Source organism: Lytechinus variegatus, chromosome 1 (assembly GCF_018143015.1).
Source record: "Lytechinus variegatus isolate NC3 chromosome 1, Lvar_3.0, whole genome shotgun sequence".
Lineage (NCBI taxonomy): Eukaryota > Metazoa > Echinodermata > Echinoidea > Temnopleuroida > Toxopneustidae > Lytechinus > Lytechinus variegatus.
Window position 1 is genome coordinate 68,677,588 of NC_054740.1, and position 19,010 is coordinate 68,696,597.

Below are 19,010 nucleotides of genomic sequence, written 5' to 3' on the forward strand. Positions count from 1 at the left end.
TGTAGAATTAACATTAAATTCTACACTAAAACAGTATACATACAAAGATAAACAAAAATAATAAATGGTAACTGAGAGAGCAATGACTGTCAAAGTTACACTTTTGTATTTAATATAAAATAACTTGATAATAATATTCTAATAATAACAATAATAACAATAACAATACTACTACTAATACAAACAATTATTATAATAATAATTATAATAACAATAGTAATAATGATGATAACAATAATAAATGACAAAAAATACAGCTTCTACTACTACTACTACTACTACTACTACTACTACTACTACTACTACTACTACTACTACTACTACTACTACTACTACTACTACTACTGCTACTACTTCTACAACAACAACAAATAACTTCTACTACTAACTCTTAATCACACATGTATATAAAATGTCACCAACTATTAAACCTCCCAAAATTAATCACACTACAAAAAGTTTCTTACCTTGTTATTCTTGGTGATATGATAACACCATCCTTGGGGTATGGCACCTTCTTGAAGGCTTCTTTGCCAGCAGCAACATAGAATTCATGATCTTCAAGTTCTTCTGGTCCTTGCAACTCCCTGCCGTTAAGTGAAAGTAACCTAGAAATGAAATAATCAGATGGAGATGATGAGACTATGGCAAAAAGAGGGTTAAAAAAATGCACACAAATACGATATCAATTGAAAAACTTAGAGTTTACAAATAAGAATTTACATGGAGGGATAGAAAGAGACACGATGAGAAATAACAAAGAAAATAGAAATAAAAGGAGAAAGGACAAAGAGGGAGAGAAGATATAACACTGAAGCGATACTTGATATTTAAAACACCTATCAGTATTCCCTACAATAACTCCTCCCTAGAACAAGAATAATCATTTAAACAAAACAATAATATTCAAAGGGTGTAATAGTCATTCAAAGTTTTCTTATGTTTTCTAAAATTAGATTTGTGTATTTCATAATACATAATGCCTATCAAAGTTGCTCCCTTACTAATTCTAATTCAAACTATAAACCCCACTAAAGCACCTTTTTTTTCCTGAGATATAACAGATGGAGTTACTTATTAATAACCTTTATTCATCCCTGCACATTGGATTTATTTTTATGTTTTTTTTTCAATTCTTACTGCGGCCCATGTTATCTTGTGGGTCCTATGGCCTCTCATGATAATGAACGTTTGTGGAAAATGTGTTATAAAATGAATGGATTATAATTCACTCTTTACTTTAATAAATCGACCTATTTAATTAATAATGGATTCAAAAATCTGAAAGCAAAGTAAGTACAAAAGTTGTGCCTTCTCCCATGCAGGCAAGACAACGCCCATTACTAAATTCCTTTTTACCATTTATTTTTTCTTCCACTATACTGTTTACCCCATTGTCTTGGCAACGGATTAATAAGAAATGAGAGAGTGAATACCAAATTGCCCTTGTGATATAATTAGCTGCTTCAATCATAGCAACTACAACAGTCGAGAACTACTGCAAAGAAAAATGGAAGGAGGTGAAACAGCCCTCATGCAAGAATCATTTTCAATAGCACTTTAGGGTTCCCATTCAAATGGCTCCGCTGAGCAGGTGGACGGAACTTCCGTTCTAAGGAACCTACGCGGGGTGACTTGTGGGGGGAAAAGGCAGGATGACCTAGGTGCGAGGCAATCATCCAGTTTGTGTGCGAGATGTGGCACATTCACCACTCCCCAGCCCCGCACCAGCTGATCAAACCAATTTTCTATTTTCTATCATTTTCCTTCCTTTTCTAACTCCTCTAGTGTTAAATCTGGGTTATAAATTCCCTATGGAATTTTGCTCATTGATATCATCTTACAGTAACATATATCCTTTTTAAAGAAATGAAACAAGTCATGAATAAACAAGATTTATATATAGACAGGGAGAGAGAGACCGAGAGACAGAGACAGTGACAGAGAAAGAAAGAAGAAGATGAGGATCTAAATCATACTTAAGGTGCAAATTTGACAAGACATCAGAAAAATAATCTTTGATATACATTATGTATCCACACAAATATAACAATGAGGTAAAGGAAAAAAGGGTAATGTAGGGGACTTTTGATAGCATCCATGGGAATAAATATCTTTGTAAAACACTGCTTTATCAAGCAAAATTTATGAAAATTCAAAACTAGAAAAATGTATATGTTTGCACTTTAAATGGAACATCTTTAATTAATGTTAGATGAGATGAAAAGCATGTTAAAGTTGCAACTGCATCAAATTATGTTTAAATTGACTTTCTACTAAGAATAAAATGCTTACTTCCAAACAACTCCTGTCATCATATTGACCTTCCGCGTGACCTCGTTTAAGACCACATCATAGTTTTTTAGCATGAACTTGGTGAAGAGGATTTTGATAGCTGGATTGTTGGCATCTCCATTCCGAAACACGCTGTATGATGAGGAGGAAAAGAACATACATGTAGATGTTTATAATCATTTTCATAAATTTTGTTCCTTCCTTCCATCCATCCATTCATCCCTCTACCTACCCATCTATCTATCTATCAATCTATCTATCTATCTCTATTCATCCATGATACATCCATCCATCCATCCATCCATTCATTCATTCATTCATTCAATCACTCAATTATTTATCCATAAAATACATCCATCCATTCGTTCAAATTTTATGTAAATAATTCATTTACACAAATAATACCTCAAAATGTATGACAATCTGTGTTCATTGAAATAGAGATATCGGGGGGTGGGGGGAGGCAGTTAAATGTATTGCTGTACACATGCGTGACCAAATTACTTCCAAACAACCCCAAAGGAGTTTTTCTCTGTGTGCAAAATAACCCCCTAAACAAGTTGTCACCAGAATGACCCCGGGGAAAAAGCTTGGGAAAAAACATAACCTAAACAACTTTGGCTAATCTTTATATAAAAAAAAGCTTTGGAAGAAAAAATACCCTAAATACGTTTGACCATATGATTGACAAGTCTTTAAAAAACCACCCTTTTTCTGGAAAATCTGTGTTTTTGATACCCTTAACCAGTGAATGCGTGGCCCGCGTCCACAACTGAAAAAACCCACCCCTTTAAACATGTTTTTTGGTCACGCATGTGTACAGCAATATATTTGACTGCCCCCCCCCCCCCCCCGGAAAGATATATGATTAATGTACTTACTAGATGACTTTGCTTCCAATGGATACGGCTGCTCTTTTACACCTTGCTGAAACTTTGAGTCTACTGTGTTGAACTGGTTTGATGATGGGTGGAAGCTGCATATGAAAGAACAAAACAGACAATATTTGCAATAATTAAATGACTTTCAAGCCCATCTTTTTAGGCTTCTATTTAAACACAACTTGCAAACGTTAAGCTACATAAGCAGATGGTCCTTCTACAATGTCCATTGGAACAGAATAAAAGGTTCCATGACTGGAAAACTGACATACATGTAAAACTATACATAATAATATCCAGTGTAGAAACTATTAAAGAAGGTATATATTCTACTGCGCTATCTGAAACTCTTGATATGCTTGTTATATATTAAAAAGATTTCTATTGAGTTTTGATTTGATGTCATTTTGGGATGGTGTTTTCCTGACTTATTATGCTGATCATGAAATCAATAAAATATTTTAATTATTAAAAAAATATGTGTTATGTATGTATGTACGTATGTATTTTGTTTCTGTTTAAACTATTGATTAAATAAAATCAAAGTTTTCAATATACCAACTTGATTATAACAATAAACTGATAAGACAAATTACTAAACATACATGTAGATCTACATACCGGTACAGTATTTCTTTATTAAGCATTCAATACTTTACCATTGAATAAAGATGGACTTCAGAACCTTTTCATAGACTTTTGCACAAAATGGGGGAAACGTTAAAAAAACACATGTGTTTCTGATCATAAATAACCCAAACAATCCCACACGAAGTAAAATATAATTCAAATTTTCAGAGAGAACGACTTAAGAAATGTAAACATTTATAAAAACCTTAAATACAGGGTAAACAAAACTACACTACAGTAGATCCATCACAAAATGATAAACAAATACGTGTTAACGACATCAACAAACTACATACTTCTTCATTACAGTACATCAACATGTAGATTCTTAAAATTAGCACACATCAAAAGCTTCCCATCTCCTATATATCCAAGTCAATTCATCAGTTAATCTCTAATTCTCTTAGCTATTCTTAGAGTGCTCATTAAGGCTGCAATTGTCATCCTTATCAGCAATCATACTAGCACTGTCCAGTGTCAAGCCCATCTGCTCAATAATTCACTGGATAATTGCCAATTAATTTACCTATTAACCACCGACCGAGACCCGGCCAACTTATTATTTGCATTTCTATCACCTATCAGCTATGAGCATTTTTCCTTTTTTTCTTTCTTGTTTATAACAAAATGTCTATTCATATGAAGAGAAAAAATATATACCACTTTGTAAATCTGTATACATGTGCAATGCCAGAACAATATGAAAACAAACAAATTATACACATACGTATGAGAGAATGAATTAATGCATGAATTAAGGGAGCTGAAATGCAAAAAAAAATAATAAAAATAAAATAAAGAATTAATTAAAGAAATGATGATTAAGGACAACAATTTTCCTTTTACTAGTAAATCAAAGTAGAAAATCTATTTTGGTTCTTTACTTTTTAAAACTCACTGAATTTGATGTACCTTTGCGAAATGGAATTCAGGTATTTGTTGTGTATATTTTCACTGAAAACCCCCCACAAAATTAAAATTTTAGAACTAGCTTGAAATGGAATTACACGTTTTCAAAAACGGAAAAAACATTTTATTAAAACAGCAATTCACTGTCCCAATAAATGTGACTGAAAGCTCAAAATGGGCCTATTGGAGAAGACTCAGTTTCAATCCAGTAGTTCATCATCTCAATATAATATGCCACTTTTAAAAAAACTTTAAAAAACCTAAACCTTTCAAAAGAAGATGTACATGTATCATCTGCACATCAAGTTCAGGGACAGAGACCTTGCCCCTATCAACAATTAAACCACCTGCCATTCTGATCCTTTCAATAGGTTAATTCCAATAGGGTATAGAGCTATAATTCAAAGTTTGTTGTTACTTTATGCTTATTTTCATTTTTTTTCCAAATCAATTCATAGATAAACAAATGAGCTGACTTTGTTTTATATATTCATTTCTATCTGGACCCTACATGTACCTCCATCCCTCCATTCACAAATCACATATTGTTGTTTATGGAAATAATTAAAAAATATAAATGTGACAATTCTCATAATTGGTCAGATAATTTATCAAATGTGTCAAAAGATCAGAAAGGCAAAGACATAATTATTCTGTAACACCACCTGCTGGAAGGCTAATTTTGAACATACAATCGGTGCATGTATGTATGAAATTGAAATAGCCATATAAACCAAGTGCTAGATACAAATATTTAATTGATTTTAGACTATGTACATGTAGATTATCTTTTTATCTATTTCAGAGAAAGACTCTCTATTCAGTAGGTTAAAATAGTCAACATTAAAGAATACTCTTTTACACCTACATGTACATCTATAAATATAGCTAAATTCGATGAAAAGTCATGAACAACAGAACAGAGGCATGCCCTACCATTGCTTTTCTTGAAGCAGAGCACATATCTGTTGAGTGTAGTCATGTCAACAAAAACGAAATATCTGTACATGTACATTACCTATTATTACTAATGACTGGAATCATAATGTGGTTGCTAAGCCTATCATTAAAATGATTAATTACACTTAGCATCAACAAATTTCAGGTGCCAGCTCATGTGTTCTTTCTACGTTTATCTGTTTTGTTATCATCAAAACCACATTATTATATATTGCAATCATCCTAATTGAAATGAAGTCATATTTGTAGCATTCATATGGCCTTCAATACCATATTCAATTTTAATTTATCAGTGCTAATGCTGGTCTTTGCAGGATGCCGAGTTTGATATATCAAATGTACACATACATGTACGTACATTTACACCTGTAATTTTATCCTATACGACTCCAAAACCATAAGAATTACCAACTTATCTGTCTTTACTGTACATGTAATACAGAAAAACTTGAAGAAGAACTCAATAAAGAATGAGAAAAAAAGAGGGAAAGTTACCTTTCTTTATCAACTTGCACTTACATGGAGACTTACAGAAAAGCTATCTCAGGCAATACACTGCTGACATTTATGGGAATATTGATTGATTATTGATCTAATAATTGATTAACTACTGCTCAATGAAATCCATATAAACAGTCAAGCCTTGAATAAAGTTGGAATAAAATATTTATTGATATCAATTTCAATTGTGATGCATTTTTCTGCTTAATAACACAACAATAAAATGCTTTCTCAGCCAGAATGCAATATTGATTTTAAAAAGGACGGTTTGATTTATCTCAAGCTTTGATAGTAGAGTGTAAACAGAATGAAAAGATCTAATCATGTGAGAATAATAATTTTTCCAATTTGTAATTTGTCAGTACTCAGCAATAACTTTTTAAGCAATAATCAGGGGCGGTATTTTGAACATTGTCTTTTCTCAGAGATAAGACAGAATTGGTATTCTGGTGGATGTCATAACTTATGTCATAAATTTTGTCTCTCCTCTTTAGCACACACCAAAATCACATGATTCAAAACCACATGATCCCAGCAAAAGATGATAACATTTATGACAGGGTCTAGCTGTTATAAATTTTGTAATTTCTTTCAGTACCATAGTTTCTTGATACCATGTAAACTATGTCAATCACATATTATTATTATATTATTATTTAGATTTAATAGATTGTTGTATAAGTTTCATTCATCATCCATGACTATTTTCAGATTTTTTTTTCATACTACAAGTTGTTGGGCAATAGATATTAATTCCTCTTTTTATCTGTTTTTCCTTTTTTCAATCTCTCTCTCTCTCTCTAAAGTCTAAAGATCCTTCTGAGCTTGATGTCTCTCTTTGCAATTAAGCGCACCAATATGTGTGCAGTTGTGTGATGCCAACTCTTATATTGAGAATACACCTTATGAGCACCAGGCCTAACTATTGGTTAGAAGGGCTCCAACTCAGATTTAACTGTGATTTTGATTAGTTTGCTTCCGAAAAGATGCAGGGAAATATGAAAGGGAAAACACAATGTTCAGAAGACAGGTTCGTGACAATCATAGCGATTTCAGAGAGAATGAGAAACTCTATTACAAAAGTATATGACAGTGTTCCAGCATACTACCCACGGTCATTAAAATATTTGGAATGAAGAATCTATTACAAGATTAAAACAAAACATAACAACAAAGTGATTGATGAGTACAGTGTAGATTACTGTACGTGTACATTGTTGAGAACATTATTGGAATAGCATTACAGAGTATCCAGGCAACAGAGTATCAGTTTAATATTAAACAGGTTTGTTCTATATGCACACATGCATATGTCACATTGTGTTTGTACAATTTGCAATTCATTTTCAGTCAGAAAGTGAAAAAGCGCATCGTGTTCAAAAACTTACGCTACCTTGACCTTGTTTTCCATCCCCTGGTGCAAATGACTTGATACTTTATTGGTTTTGTTTAGTCTTTGCGACAATTTTTTTTAAACAGGCCTACATACATGTAGAAATGACAATTATTGACTGAGTTTCAATCATAAAACATGGTACAAGATTCATTTCCTGAAAACAAACTAAATCAGAAGCCCATAAAGTGTCAAAAGGGAACTCTGCCTTTATGGCCACTACCATAGTAACTGGGATTATCAGCCAATCACAAAATAGCATGCTGATAACAATAACACCAGTTACCATACATCATTATAACACTTTATGAAACAGGCCCCTTGTAGCAAACAAATAAAATAGAATGAAAATGTAAGAATGTATGTAAGCAGCAGTCCCAGAGATTATTTCTCTTTCATCAAGACTCATGTGTTTTTCACAATCCATAACCAAGGTACACCATGTTATTCTTAGCACCCATATAACTTAAAGATCAATAATGGTACAAAGAGGCATAGCAAGCTGCAGCAATCAGGGTATTATGGCTATATAAGAGAAAAAAAGACAATGCTGGGAGAGAAGTGGGTTCATTCAAAATAATGGGAGGAGGAGGAAAAAATCAATAACACCTTAGTGACCAAGATACTACGGGGGTGTAATGGGGTTAACAATGCTAACCGGTCCCTGTACTGTTACAGACTGGCCAGCTCATGACTTGAGGGGAAGCTTTTTTCCCCCAACCTATTCCCCTTTTCCAAATTTCTTTTTCTTTAATAATATGCTATTCTCTCTTTTTACCCCCCACAATATGTGCACAATGTATTCTTTGTACCTGCACTGTTTCTTTCCATGTCCTTTTCTTCCACAACATTGAACATCTATTCTTATGCCATATTCTTTAATGCTGAATTCTTTTTTTTCTTACACATGTACCTCTATCTCTCTCTCTTCTCAATTTCTTGCCATTTCTTGTCATTACTTATGTCATCCCCCCTCTCATGTTCATCATACTATCATTTTTTTCAATTACCTTCTATCTTATGCCAATCTCCCTTTTTTCGTAATTTATTTTTCTATGTTAGGATATTCTCATCAAGGTAAAGGTATTTTCTTACTAAAGTCAATTTTTAAGTCATCCTTCCACCTCCTTTTAATTTGTGTGTCCTGAAATACTCTGCAGGTTTTTATGAAAAATGGTTCAACAAAAATGTGTGTAGAACTGCAGCCAAAGTCTACAGGATAGTACATGTATGTGGAGGTGAATGTAGGTCAAAATTTACAAATATTCTTTCAGGGGCCACTTTACACATTCTACGCCTGAACATTGAATAAGCATTAACATTGCAAAGACTGGGATTTTTCTTTTATCATTTCGGGGGTGAAATCCCCCAGAGTCCCTGTGTATCCCCCCCCCCCCCTTTTGAATATCCTTGAACAACAAAATATCCAGAATCCTTAGTTCCTTACACACTCAAGGTGGGTTTTGAACCACAGATGTATCATGTTCATGTACATGTATTTGCTTTAATACATAAATGTGCATCTGCTATTCTGCTTCATTAATAATATCAAATGTACTCGTTCAATTACACCTCCAATACTTTACAATTTGCAATATTATTTTGTTTTATGTGAAAGTTTGATGCATCTTTGATATGGCATTTTGGCCCCAGTACTGGAAAAATGCAGTATGTATACCCAAGTTAAGTTTGAATAAAACTTTGAAAGACAAATTAAAGAAAAAAAATCAACAAACAAACTGGACTTAAGGTATTGTATACATGAATGTACATGGGTCTTTCCATGAAGTTGGGGCACAAATTATGACATTTCAGCACAGGTTAAAAATCACAATTTGTACATTCATTTGTATAAAAACCATACAGATTTAGAATATTTTTTAATGAAGTTATATCATAGCGTCAGGATAATTACATTTGGTCCTAAAAGTCAAATTATGGCAACTGGGTTTTCCAAACTTTGATACAATACATGTACATGTATGCATGAACCTCAGATTTCCTTCGCAAACTGATACTTTAAAAAGAAATCTGAAAAACTTTCATTATGCTAGCAGGTGTAGCATAAAACTGTATGGTCTATAGTATACATGTAAATAATAAATGTATTTTAGAATTGAGTTATGCTGAAATGTCACTATCTACACGCACAGTCCAACTTCATGGAAAAGTAAGACCAACAATGAAAACTCTTACATGTAATTCCTTCATTAATTAATTAAAAAGGTGACAACAAAGACATTACAAAAAACATCAACTTCCCACAACCCAGTATAGATTTTCTTGGTTTAAAATGAAAGTACAAGCTTAGATTGATTTTCTCATTGCTCTTGCTGACTGAAATTATTCATAACTTTACTTGTCTCCCTCAGCAACACGAGCTAGAAAAGCCAATTTACCATATTTACAAAACGTACACAGATTCATTTCAGCTGTGGCATTGTACATATCGATACCCCCCACAAACAGAGTGAATAAACTTGAAGAATCAAGGATACATATCTCTAACCAAAGAATAATGGGAAGTTTTAGCAAATCGCACTGTTTACACGTCACTAGGCAACAATGTTCAGGTATCTAGCTAAAGGTGAATGGATGAGTGCTAGCGCTGTTTGAATAGGAGATATGAAGAGAAATGGCACGGATAATGTACAAAGGTGAATTTGTATTTCACAGTCAAGTGCACAATATGAGGCATGCGTTTACTTGTGTTTATTGGCCCTTTCATGAAAATGGGGGTGAAGTACATGTAAGTAGACATTGGGTAATTTCTTGTTGATGCTGGTTCTGGTTTTGTTAGATTTTGGAGATTGAAGCTCCAACACTACTGTATTTTTATTGAGTTGACAAAAAAAAATCACATTTTGATGGATTAATGTAGCAAAAGTCATTCCAATATCAGCTTCATATATGATTTGTTTCCATGCCAGCTGAAGTACATGTATGTAAACAGAAACACCATGGTCCATGTTCTCAAAAGAAGTTTCAATTGTATATAAAACCATGGACTATGCAGATTTCTTGTATTGTCACGCTTCCTTAGTACCCTTTGCCAAAAGACTATGCAATGAAATGAGCATGATTATCAGCATAGATCATGGTTTATACCATGATACAATTGACACCTCTTTCGAGAATAAGGGCCCAAACACCGAACTTGAAATCACCCAATCGGTGATATGATTATGTGGCAACATTTAATGAGGACAAAACACACTGGCAGGGGTTAAAACTTGGCAACAACACCCAAAGCATTTATTCTATATATTTGACAGCTTAATGAGTGTATTAATGTTCCATTCACCAAACATGAAGACAACTTTAAACATACCTTTACAGCTGGGTCTAGTGGGTCAGTCTGCAAACAATTAATTACATCATGTAAATTAAGTCTTGTTGTTATGTTTAGGTTAAAACTTCCACAACAATGGAAACATTGTTTGTTCAAAATCATAAATAAATATAATATCAAATCAATGTTTCACTTTCAATTGATTGAATTTTAATCTGGTCTGGCATGTGTACCCATCATTAGACAAAGGATTTTTGGACATACAAAAGCAGGTATAAGTGGAAAAGTTACATACTAAATAAGATTCCTCTTCGACCAATATGGAAAATACACAGTATGATGTTTTTTTTTCTATATCAAAAGCTGCAAATGTCATGCATGAAATAAAAATAATCATGTGTGTTTGAAAAAAAGTGACATGCTTTCCATTCTTTCATGAATACAGCATACATGTACATAGTTCGATTGACAAAAATTTTCATGAAGGCACACTTACCGATAATCTTGTCTTTTGTGGAGTTAATGTTTGAATTTTATTGTACCTGGTTGGGGAAAAAAGGAAAAAGAAATTGAAGGAATGAATTACACATTTTCATAATTAACCGTAATATCAATCTAATGACATTGACAAGTTGATTTGAATAAAAAAAAAGTATATTCATTACATCAAATAATGACATTCTAAAGTTTTGCTCAATATGACAAAAGAGAGATATGAAGAAGGGTGATGGAATGAAGGTGACGATGACAACAACACTCTTTTCTTCTTAACTTCATATGAAATACTAGTTTGAGATATTTCAAATCTTTATCCTATTCCTATTGGCTCAAACTTAAAAAACATCAAGTACATGTACTATTATTGTAGCTTTTTCAAAAGTGAGCTTAAATAAAAAAAAATCATAAAATTAAATGCAAAAAAACAAAAAAAAAACATGTGTAACATCGTCAGCTTTCTCAGCTCCGAATCCCGTTAAGTTGAGTGAAATTAATAGGCAAGACTTATATGACTTCCTAATTTACAGAGATACATGTATCTGAATATGAAATATCAGTGTTATCCCTGTGTGATTTTTCTGTTTATTCAATATATTGTAGATCATTCAGTGGATATTTAATTTGGTAAAAATATATTCTGGAGAGGGAATAATTTTTGGATTTGTGACTGGCAGGCAAACAGAGAATTGTCCTAGCAAGCTTGATAATCAATGAAACAAAGGTGCTGTGGATCAGTGGAGTTTGATTTGTTCTTTGACTGTGAACTGAATGACAGTTAGGGGTGTAAATCCCACCATGGTATTAAATTGTTGTCACTTTGTATCCATTTGTTCAACAAGGTTACAAGCAGACCTACAGTTAATTCTCAGATGAGATCGCCAAATACCAACAAAGTTAAACCCACTATCAATAAGGTCTATGGCCATTTGGTCTAAAACATCACTTGGCCTAATGACTACTAGTAGATGGTCTAATTTCCTAATCTTAATCTACATTGCACTGAGTAAAACAAAAACTACCGGTACCTGCAGTTCATTTAACCACACACTAAATGGACATTAGACTTGGTTCATTAGATAAAATGGGTATGGGCTAAATGACTTATTAAATTTTTAGACCAAATGTTTAGTAGACATCAAGGAACTGATTGAACATGAAGATAGTATTAGACCATTTGGGGGAGGCCAAAAGGAAAATACAGTAGACATAGACATTGTAAACCAGGTGACAATTGTATCTACAATGGACATGTAAATGATATTACCCTGTAGGCCTGCACGATCATGGTCAGGGTGCAGTCTGCAGTCTTATTTGATTTACTCTTTTTTTGTAACAGATACAGGAAGTATATTTCTAAAAATGGTGAATCATTCTTAGCAGCCGACGCAATGTTCACAACTTATGCATGTACATGTACAGGGAGTGTGTGATTGCTGGTCACATTTACTGCAACAATTCATCATACAATATTTATCTTGGAAAATCTCTATTTACTATTATAACAGTTTTTGAATTAATAACTTTGTGGATTCATGTGATGTGCTGCCCATGATTACATAAAATTATTTAAGATATCCCATAAGTGAAGAACATTGTTCTGTCGCAATACTTAGAGATTTATGCCTTATATAGTGAACCATGCATACAGTAAATGTCTGTGTGCCTGCATGGGAGGCAGGGATATATTTTATTAGAACATTTTTCGTGATTTTCAGAGCAATGACATTTCTATTTTGGAAAATAATTTATGAGCGTGGTAAGGGTGGATCTTAACTTTTTCCAATTCTCTATCACATTAGGGATCTTTTGTAAAAGAGCCACATTATCTTCATAAATGAGTTGTATACAGTACTGTACATTTCACACATTCTGATTCTATTGACTTTCCTAGTTTCCTTACAGTTGTTAACAAACCTTAATGAATGCTTTACAATTTAAACATTAAATATCAATTTTCATGCAATGAATATCAATAATTCAACATGGTTATTTAACTTTGAATGTCAAAAACTTTGTTTACAACAAAATATTTACAGAATTCTTGATCAATTCAGATAAATAAAGTACCGTAATAATAAACCAAGTTGCATCTTACATGCTGTAGATTATCCACAAGCAAGATCTGTATAATGAATTATGACACACACAGCTCCAAAAAAGTCTAACTGAACTTTTCACCTGGGTGAAAAGGCCTGAAGCTCTGCAGAACTTGATTAATTCTAATCCAAATCATGTTTAAAGGACAAGTCCACCACAACAATAAGTTGATTTTATCCTACCAGCTTACAAGCATGACACTAAAAATTTCATCAAAATCATAAAGAAGAAAATTAAGGCATTTTAAAATTTTGCTTGATATCGTAAAAAATCAAATAGGCACATCATGATCTGCATGCAAATGAAAGGACAGATGACATCACTTGAGACTATTTTATAATATTTCATTATGAAATATTAATATTTTCTCCTCATTGTCCTATGAAACAAAGTTTCATTCCTAACTGAACATGTGGAATTACCATTCTTTTAATATTTCAAGGTACAATCACTTTGAAATGATGAAATATTACATTCAAACAATAAAAAAGCAAAGAGATACTTGTAGTGACGGACATCATCGATTTTCATTTGCATGTAAATTAGTTGTGCATATACATTTACAAATTGTACATAACTGTAACAGACAAACATTCTTACATTTATGAAATTCTCAGCGTATGCTTCCTTTACTTTGATTTTTCTTTATTGATACCTGTACAAATAAAGGATTTCCTGTGCCAACAAAAAGGTTGTCTAGAAGTCCAATCATGAATATAAGATCTAGTAGATCTGTTTTCTTGTCAGTAAGTGGAAATGAAATGTTCTCCCACCCCCCCCCCCAAAAAAAAAGTTTAAGGTAAGCATTAAGCAACATAAAATCATTAAAACTTTGAGCATGTTCTTTAACACAATATGCATTATGCATGAATGAAATAAGATTTAGATAGATCTAGATCTATCTACTCTTCTTGACATTCTCTAATACCCTTTTCATAAACCTATCCTCCAATTAGCCGCCTAAGTAAGAGTAATGCGGATAATTCAATAAAAATTGCGTTCACAAACTCCGAAAATAAGCCGCATTATTTTTACGAGCGCCCGTCCTGAAAAAGGCGGATAATCGTCATGACAACTGGACACGCCCCCTCAGATGCGGTTGTGTTGGAAAAGGGTGACCTTGTGACCGCACCATGGCAATTATCCGCATTATTTGGAAATGCGTTCATAAACTCAAAATCTTGTCCCGATGCTGCTATTATGCGGATAATAGCAGCATCAAAATAATGCGGATTACTCTGGTCCTCCTCCGATTTTATGACCAAATTATGCTGCTATTAGCCGCATAATTGGGTTTATGAAAGGGGTATTAGATTAGATCTAGTAGGCCTCTTCAACTCTTCTACATCTACACATACGGTAGCTAGTCACAGTAACACCCGAGACTACCGGTACATGTAGCTCCAATCTAGATTCCAGACTAGAGTCTCTGCACAAAAACAGCCTAACATGCCATTGGCAGGGCTCAACATTAGCAGTGGCCCGGTGGTCCAGGGCAACCAAAAGAGAGGGTCAGGCCACCCAAATTCTGTAAAAGCCCAGACTTGGTTGCCAAGTTGGGCTACCAAAGTTATTGATAAATTGTAATGTTTTCTATTGTTTTAGGGCAACCACATTTGCTTTGCGGGCCACCAAAAATATGAAATTGATTTTTGTGGACTGATTGGGCCACCAAGTCCAAGAAAAAATGTTAGCATGGAACCTTGCCATTGGACACTGACATAAGATTAGATCAAACATTGACATGAACTAAATCAGTGTAAATCTACACATGTGACCCTGGCCTAGCTACTTACTGATGTCTCTTGAATCCTTCACTGCCAGCTGCAACATAGAAATGGTTATTTTCAATGTCTCCCAAATCTGATACTGCAGTCCTGCCAGATGGTGTATATACTCGTCGTACAACACCACCAGTTTTTGTCTTCACTCTTAACGTGACAAGTTCAATAAAAGCGTCCCAGTTTTTAACTTGTCGTGGATTGACGACAACCTTTTTACACTGAAAGTTTGTATCTCCATTCCGATAAACAAAAATACTTTTGGCCGGCGTTGATTGAAGAGTTGTTCCAGATGCCATGGTGAAATAAAAGTTTGATCGACCAATAATCTGGCCGATCGGAAATTATTAAAGAAGTTGTCCTTAAAACGTATAGATATACCGCCAACGCGACTCACATGCAGCTACAATCACCACCGTACGGCGACACTCCTGATCGATCCAGCGGCAATCAATGAACTACGCTCCCCGGGAGTGCAGGGTCTCATAACACACTCACTCTCGCTTCTCGAGATTCCGAAGATGGGAATTGGGGAACACCTCCGCAAACATTGTTTAACTTTCAAAGAACATCTTGACCCTTGATTTCAACTTGCTGCTTCGAAATTGATTAGTCTAAACTTGTCTTTCCATTGAAGTTACAGCGTAAATAGTATGTTTGTACAAGTTTCTTGTTTCTCGCAAATTTAGAAGTTTGTTTAATGAAGATGATGCCGATTTTTTCCAGTGCATGCAGTGCATGATGGGACGACTGTTTACAAAGCGTGTGTGTCAACATCTATGTTGTCCATAGTTACCGCATGTACAGAGCTTGCGGAAGAATTCTTCCAGCTTCGTACAATTTCATTCAACCTTGCAATAATAGGGTTTTATTAGGAATTGCATTGTCTTACTTCATTTTTGTTTGTCTTCTCGTTGAAGGGCAGAAATCAAGCAATTATTTTACTCATTAGTAGGTTTAAAATTTAGCCCCCTCCACTTGGCGCTCTAGAATAATTGCATAAGTTATTTGGCGAGTGCCTATATAGAGTTTCGTCCAATTTCATGTAAACCCCCCTTTGTTGTGTATCCGGACGGGTTGTGTGTCCGGACGATCAATTTTAGAAAGTCATTTGGAAAAATTTACAAGCTAAGTTTCAGCAATTTTTAGTACAAAATGTTAGGAAATATTACAAACAACAAAATACAAAATGACTACAAAGATTGAATTAATATTCTTACTGTAATCCAAAGACAAAAAAGAAGGCTTCAAAAATATAAAGTGTCCGGACACCCCACCCCCCATCCTACATTATGCCGGCCGCGCTGAATGAGTTTGAAATATCAATTGAAACAACATCAAAACAACAGCATCAACGATTCAAAGGACAAGTTATTATGATAACCATCTCATGAAGTTTATGGATGTTAATTGTTATGACTAATAAGAACAACATCCATAAAATTGATGAGGTGCTGGTGATGAGATGTTGATGTACATGTACATGTATGTAATAAATTCCACTTTAAAACATCTGCGTAAATTGTCTGTGATCATCAAATACTAGTATAGAAACGATGATGATGATGAGGATGATAGTAATAAAAATAATAATGATAATAATTACAATAATAATAACAATAAATAATAATAATAATAATAATAATAGCAATAATTATGATAATGATAATAATTAAGATGATGATGATAATAATAAATAATAATAATGAATAATATCAATAACGGTGTTGTTATTATTATTATTGTAATAGAATAATAATTATTATTATCATTGAAATAATAATACTACTAATAAAAAGATAATGATGTTAAAGATGATGAACAAATGACTATTAAGCGGTCAATTATTCACTGATTATTAACTAAAAATTGATGGCAGTCAGAATCACTAAAAAAAGAGAAGGAGACTTAAAGTACCATCATAGGAATGCAAATAGGAGGAAGAAATTTAAAAAAAAAAGAATATACGCGGATTGAATCGGAGTCGCCGAGCGAAACATGGGAATCTGATCTGCTCATTTTAATTCTGAACAAAACTGGGAAAAAATTAATGAATATTTTTGCAGATACGATGCTTAGAAGATTAGGTAGTCGATAAGGGGTAGTTCAAACCATACCATCACAGGAATGCAAATAGGAGGAAGAAATAAAAAGAAAGAATCAGACTAAGAAAATGAACTCAAGCTAAGGGGAAGGAAGAATTAAGAAGGCGTGAAAGCGGAAAGCGTTTTCAAAACATTCGATAAAAGTTACCTATCAAAAGAAAACTGTATACCCAGTTGTTGTGTATCCGGACGGGTTGTGTGTCCGGACGATCAATTTTAGAATGTCATTTGGAAAAAATTACAAGCGAAGTTTCATCAATTTTTAGTACAAAATGTTAGGAAATATTATAAAGAACAAAATAGATAATTATTACAAGTAATGAATTCCTATTTTTAATGTAATCCACAGACAAAAAAGAAGGCTTCAAAAAAATAAAGTGTCCGGACACCCGACCCCCCATCCTACGTGTAAATCGAACTGCAAAATGAATGCCTTGGACATGCGATTGAAAGCTAAAAAAGCAAGAGATTTTACATTGTATTACGGTGGATACATATTTTGGTCGACCATTGTTTTGTTTTGTTTTGTTGTTGTTCTTAAAAGTTCGTTCAACCTTGTAAAACGAGCGCGTCGAGGCAAGCGCGTAATAGCACCAGACGCACCTTACGTGGCGCTTAAATATAGGTCAACTCCAGAGGTCAGTTTTTTTAATAACTATTATGATGTAACAATTAAACAAAACACGGTAATCTTCTGTTGCGACGTATTACTAATAATAGCCCGATATGAATTTCCAATATACAATAAAAAAAAACAACTGAAAACATGAGCTAAAAATAAACCTGCACGCCTGACTGGTACTATCAAGCTCATAGTTTTTATCATAATAATTTTATTTTTCCCCTTTTTTCAGGAGCTTATATGAAGAGGGTTGTGGTCAATTACAGTCGATCATGCATGGGGAACATAATACAGAGGCGGTGTCGCAGGGGTGACACGACATTTGCTCCTCAAGGCTTTATTTCATCTAAGATGTACTAGGCTTCGGGCTGCAATAGGATTTCATGCGAAGTAAGGTATAGTGCATAAATTCTGGGTTTGAGTTTGTCATTTGAGTTTGTCGTTTTCGGGGTCGCGCCCTCACTCGGCTTAAGGTGTAAAGTCGGTGGATGAAGAATTCCGTGCATGGCCCCGTTGCATACTATGGTAACTTTGCCAATCAATCCTAACTACCATGAAATCCCTGATTCTCATTGGCTGATTAGCACTGTTACCGTTGAAAGGCAAAGTTTCTATAATAATAATAACTTAATGCAACTTTTATGCAATGGGGCCCGGAGCTATTTACTGTTTGCCTCATTGCACGACTATAACCTTCTTTGAATAAACAAAACAAAAAGTTGTGACAATTCTTCAAGTCCTCATTGCGTGAATGAACATGTGACTTAATTTAATTGAAATGCTGTTCTATCTAGATCTGCATCAACCCTATTCTGATTTCTATTCTTTTTCCTCATACTGGCTTTTCCTCGTAGAAGAATTATTGCAATTTTTCTTGCTCATATTATATACTGTATAATGATACATTAAAAAGCAAAGCTTGAAATTACATAAATTATTTTAAAAAGGGGGAAAGAAGGTTATTTTACGATATTTTTGTTTTAAAATGGCAAAGGGGGACGGAAAGATTGTGAGGGGGAAAACGGGAGGGGAGACAGAAACAAAGA

At 33.8% G+C, this 19,010-nt stretch overlaps 1 protein-coding gene across 3 annotated transcripts in view; it reads right to left on the reverse strand.

Annotated features, from left to right (window-relative positions):
• The window catches only part of LOC121421016 (cell surface glycoprotein 1-like), a 29,074-nt gene extending 13,072 nt beyond the window's left edge, over window positions 1-16,002 (reverse strand). For 2 of the 3 annotated variants that reach the window (XM_041615620.1, XM_041615603.1), the window contains exons 1-6: window positions 15,253-16,002; window positions 11,358-11,403; window positions 10,901-10,927; window positions 3,177-3,271; window positions 2,296-2,427; window positions 468-608 (exon numbers count right to left, since the gene is read on the reverse strand). In XM_041615620.1, the coding sequence (XP_041471554.1) occupies window positions 468-608; window positions 2,296-2,427; window positions 3,177-3,271; window positions 10,901-10,927; window positions 11,358-11,403; window positions 15,253-15,536 (725 nt within the window). In that variant the 5' untranslated portion in view covers window positions 15,537-16,002. The remainder of the gene's footprint in view (window positions 1-467; window positions 609-2,295; window positions 2,428-3,176; window positions 3,272-10,900; window positions 10,928-11,357; window positions 11,404-15,252) is intronic. The other variant, XM_041615612.1, reaches the window with a different exon arrangement.
• Between the last annotated feature and the right edge of the window lie 3,008 nt (window positions 16,003-19,010).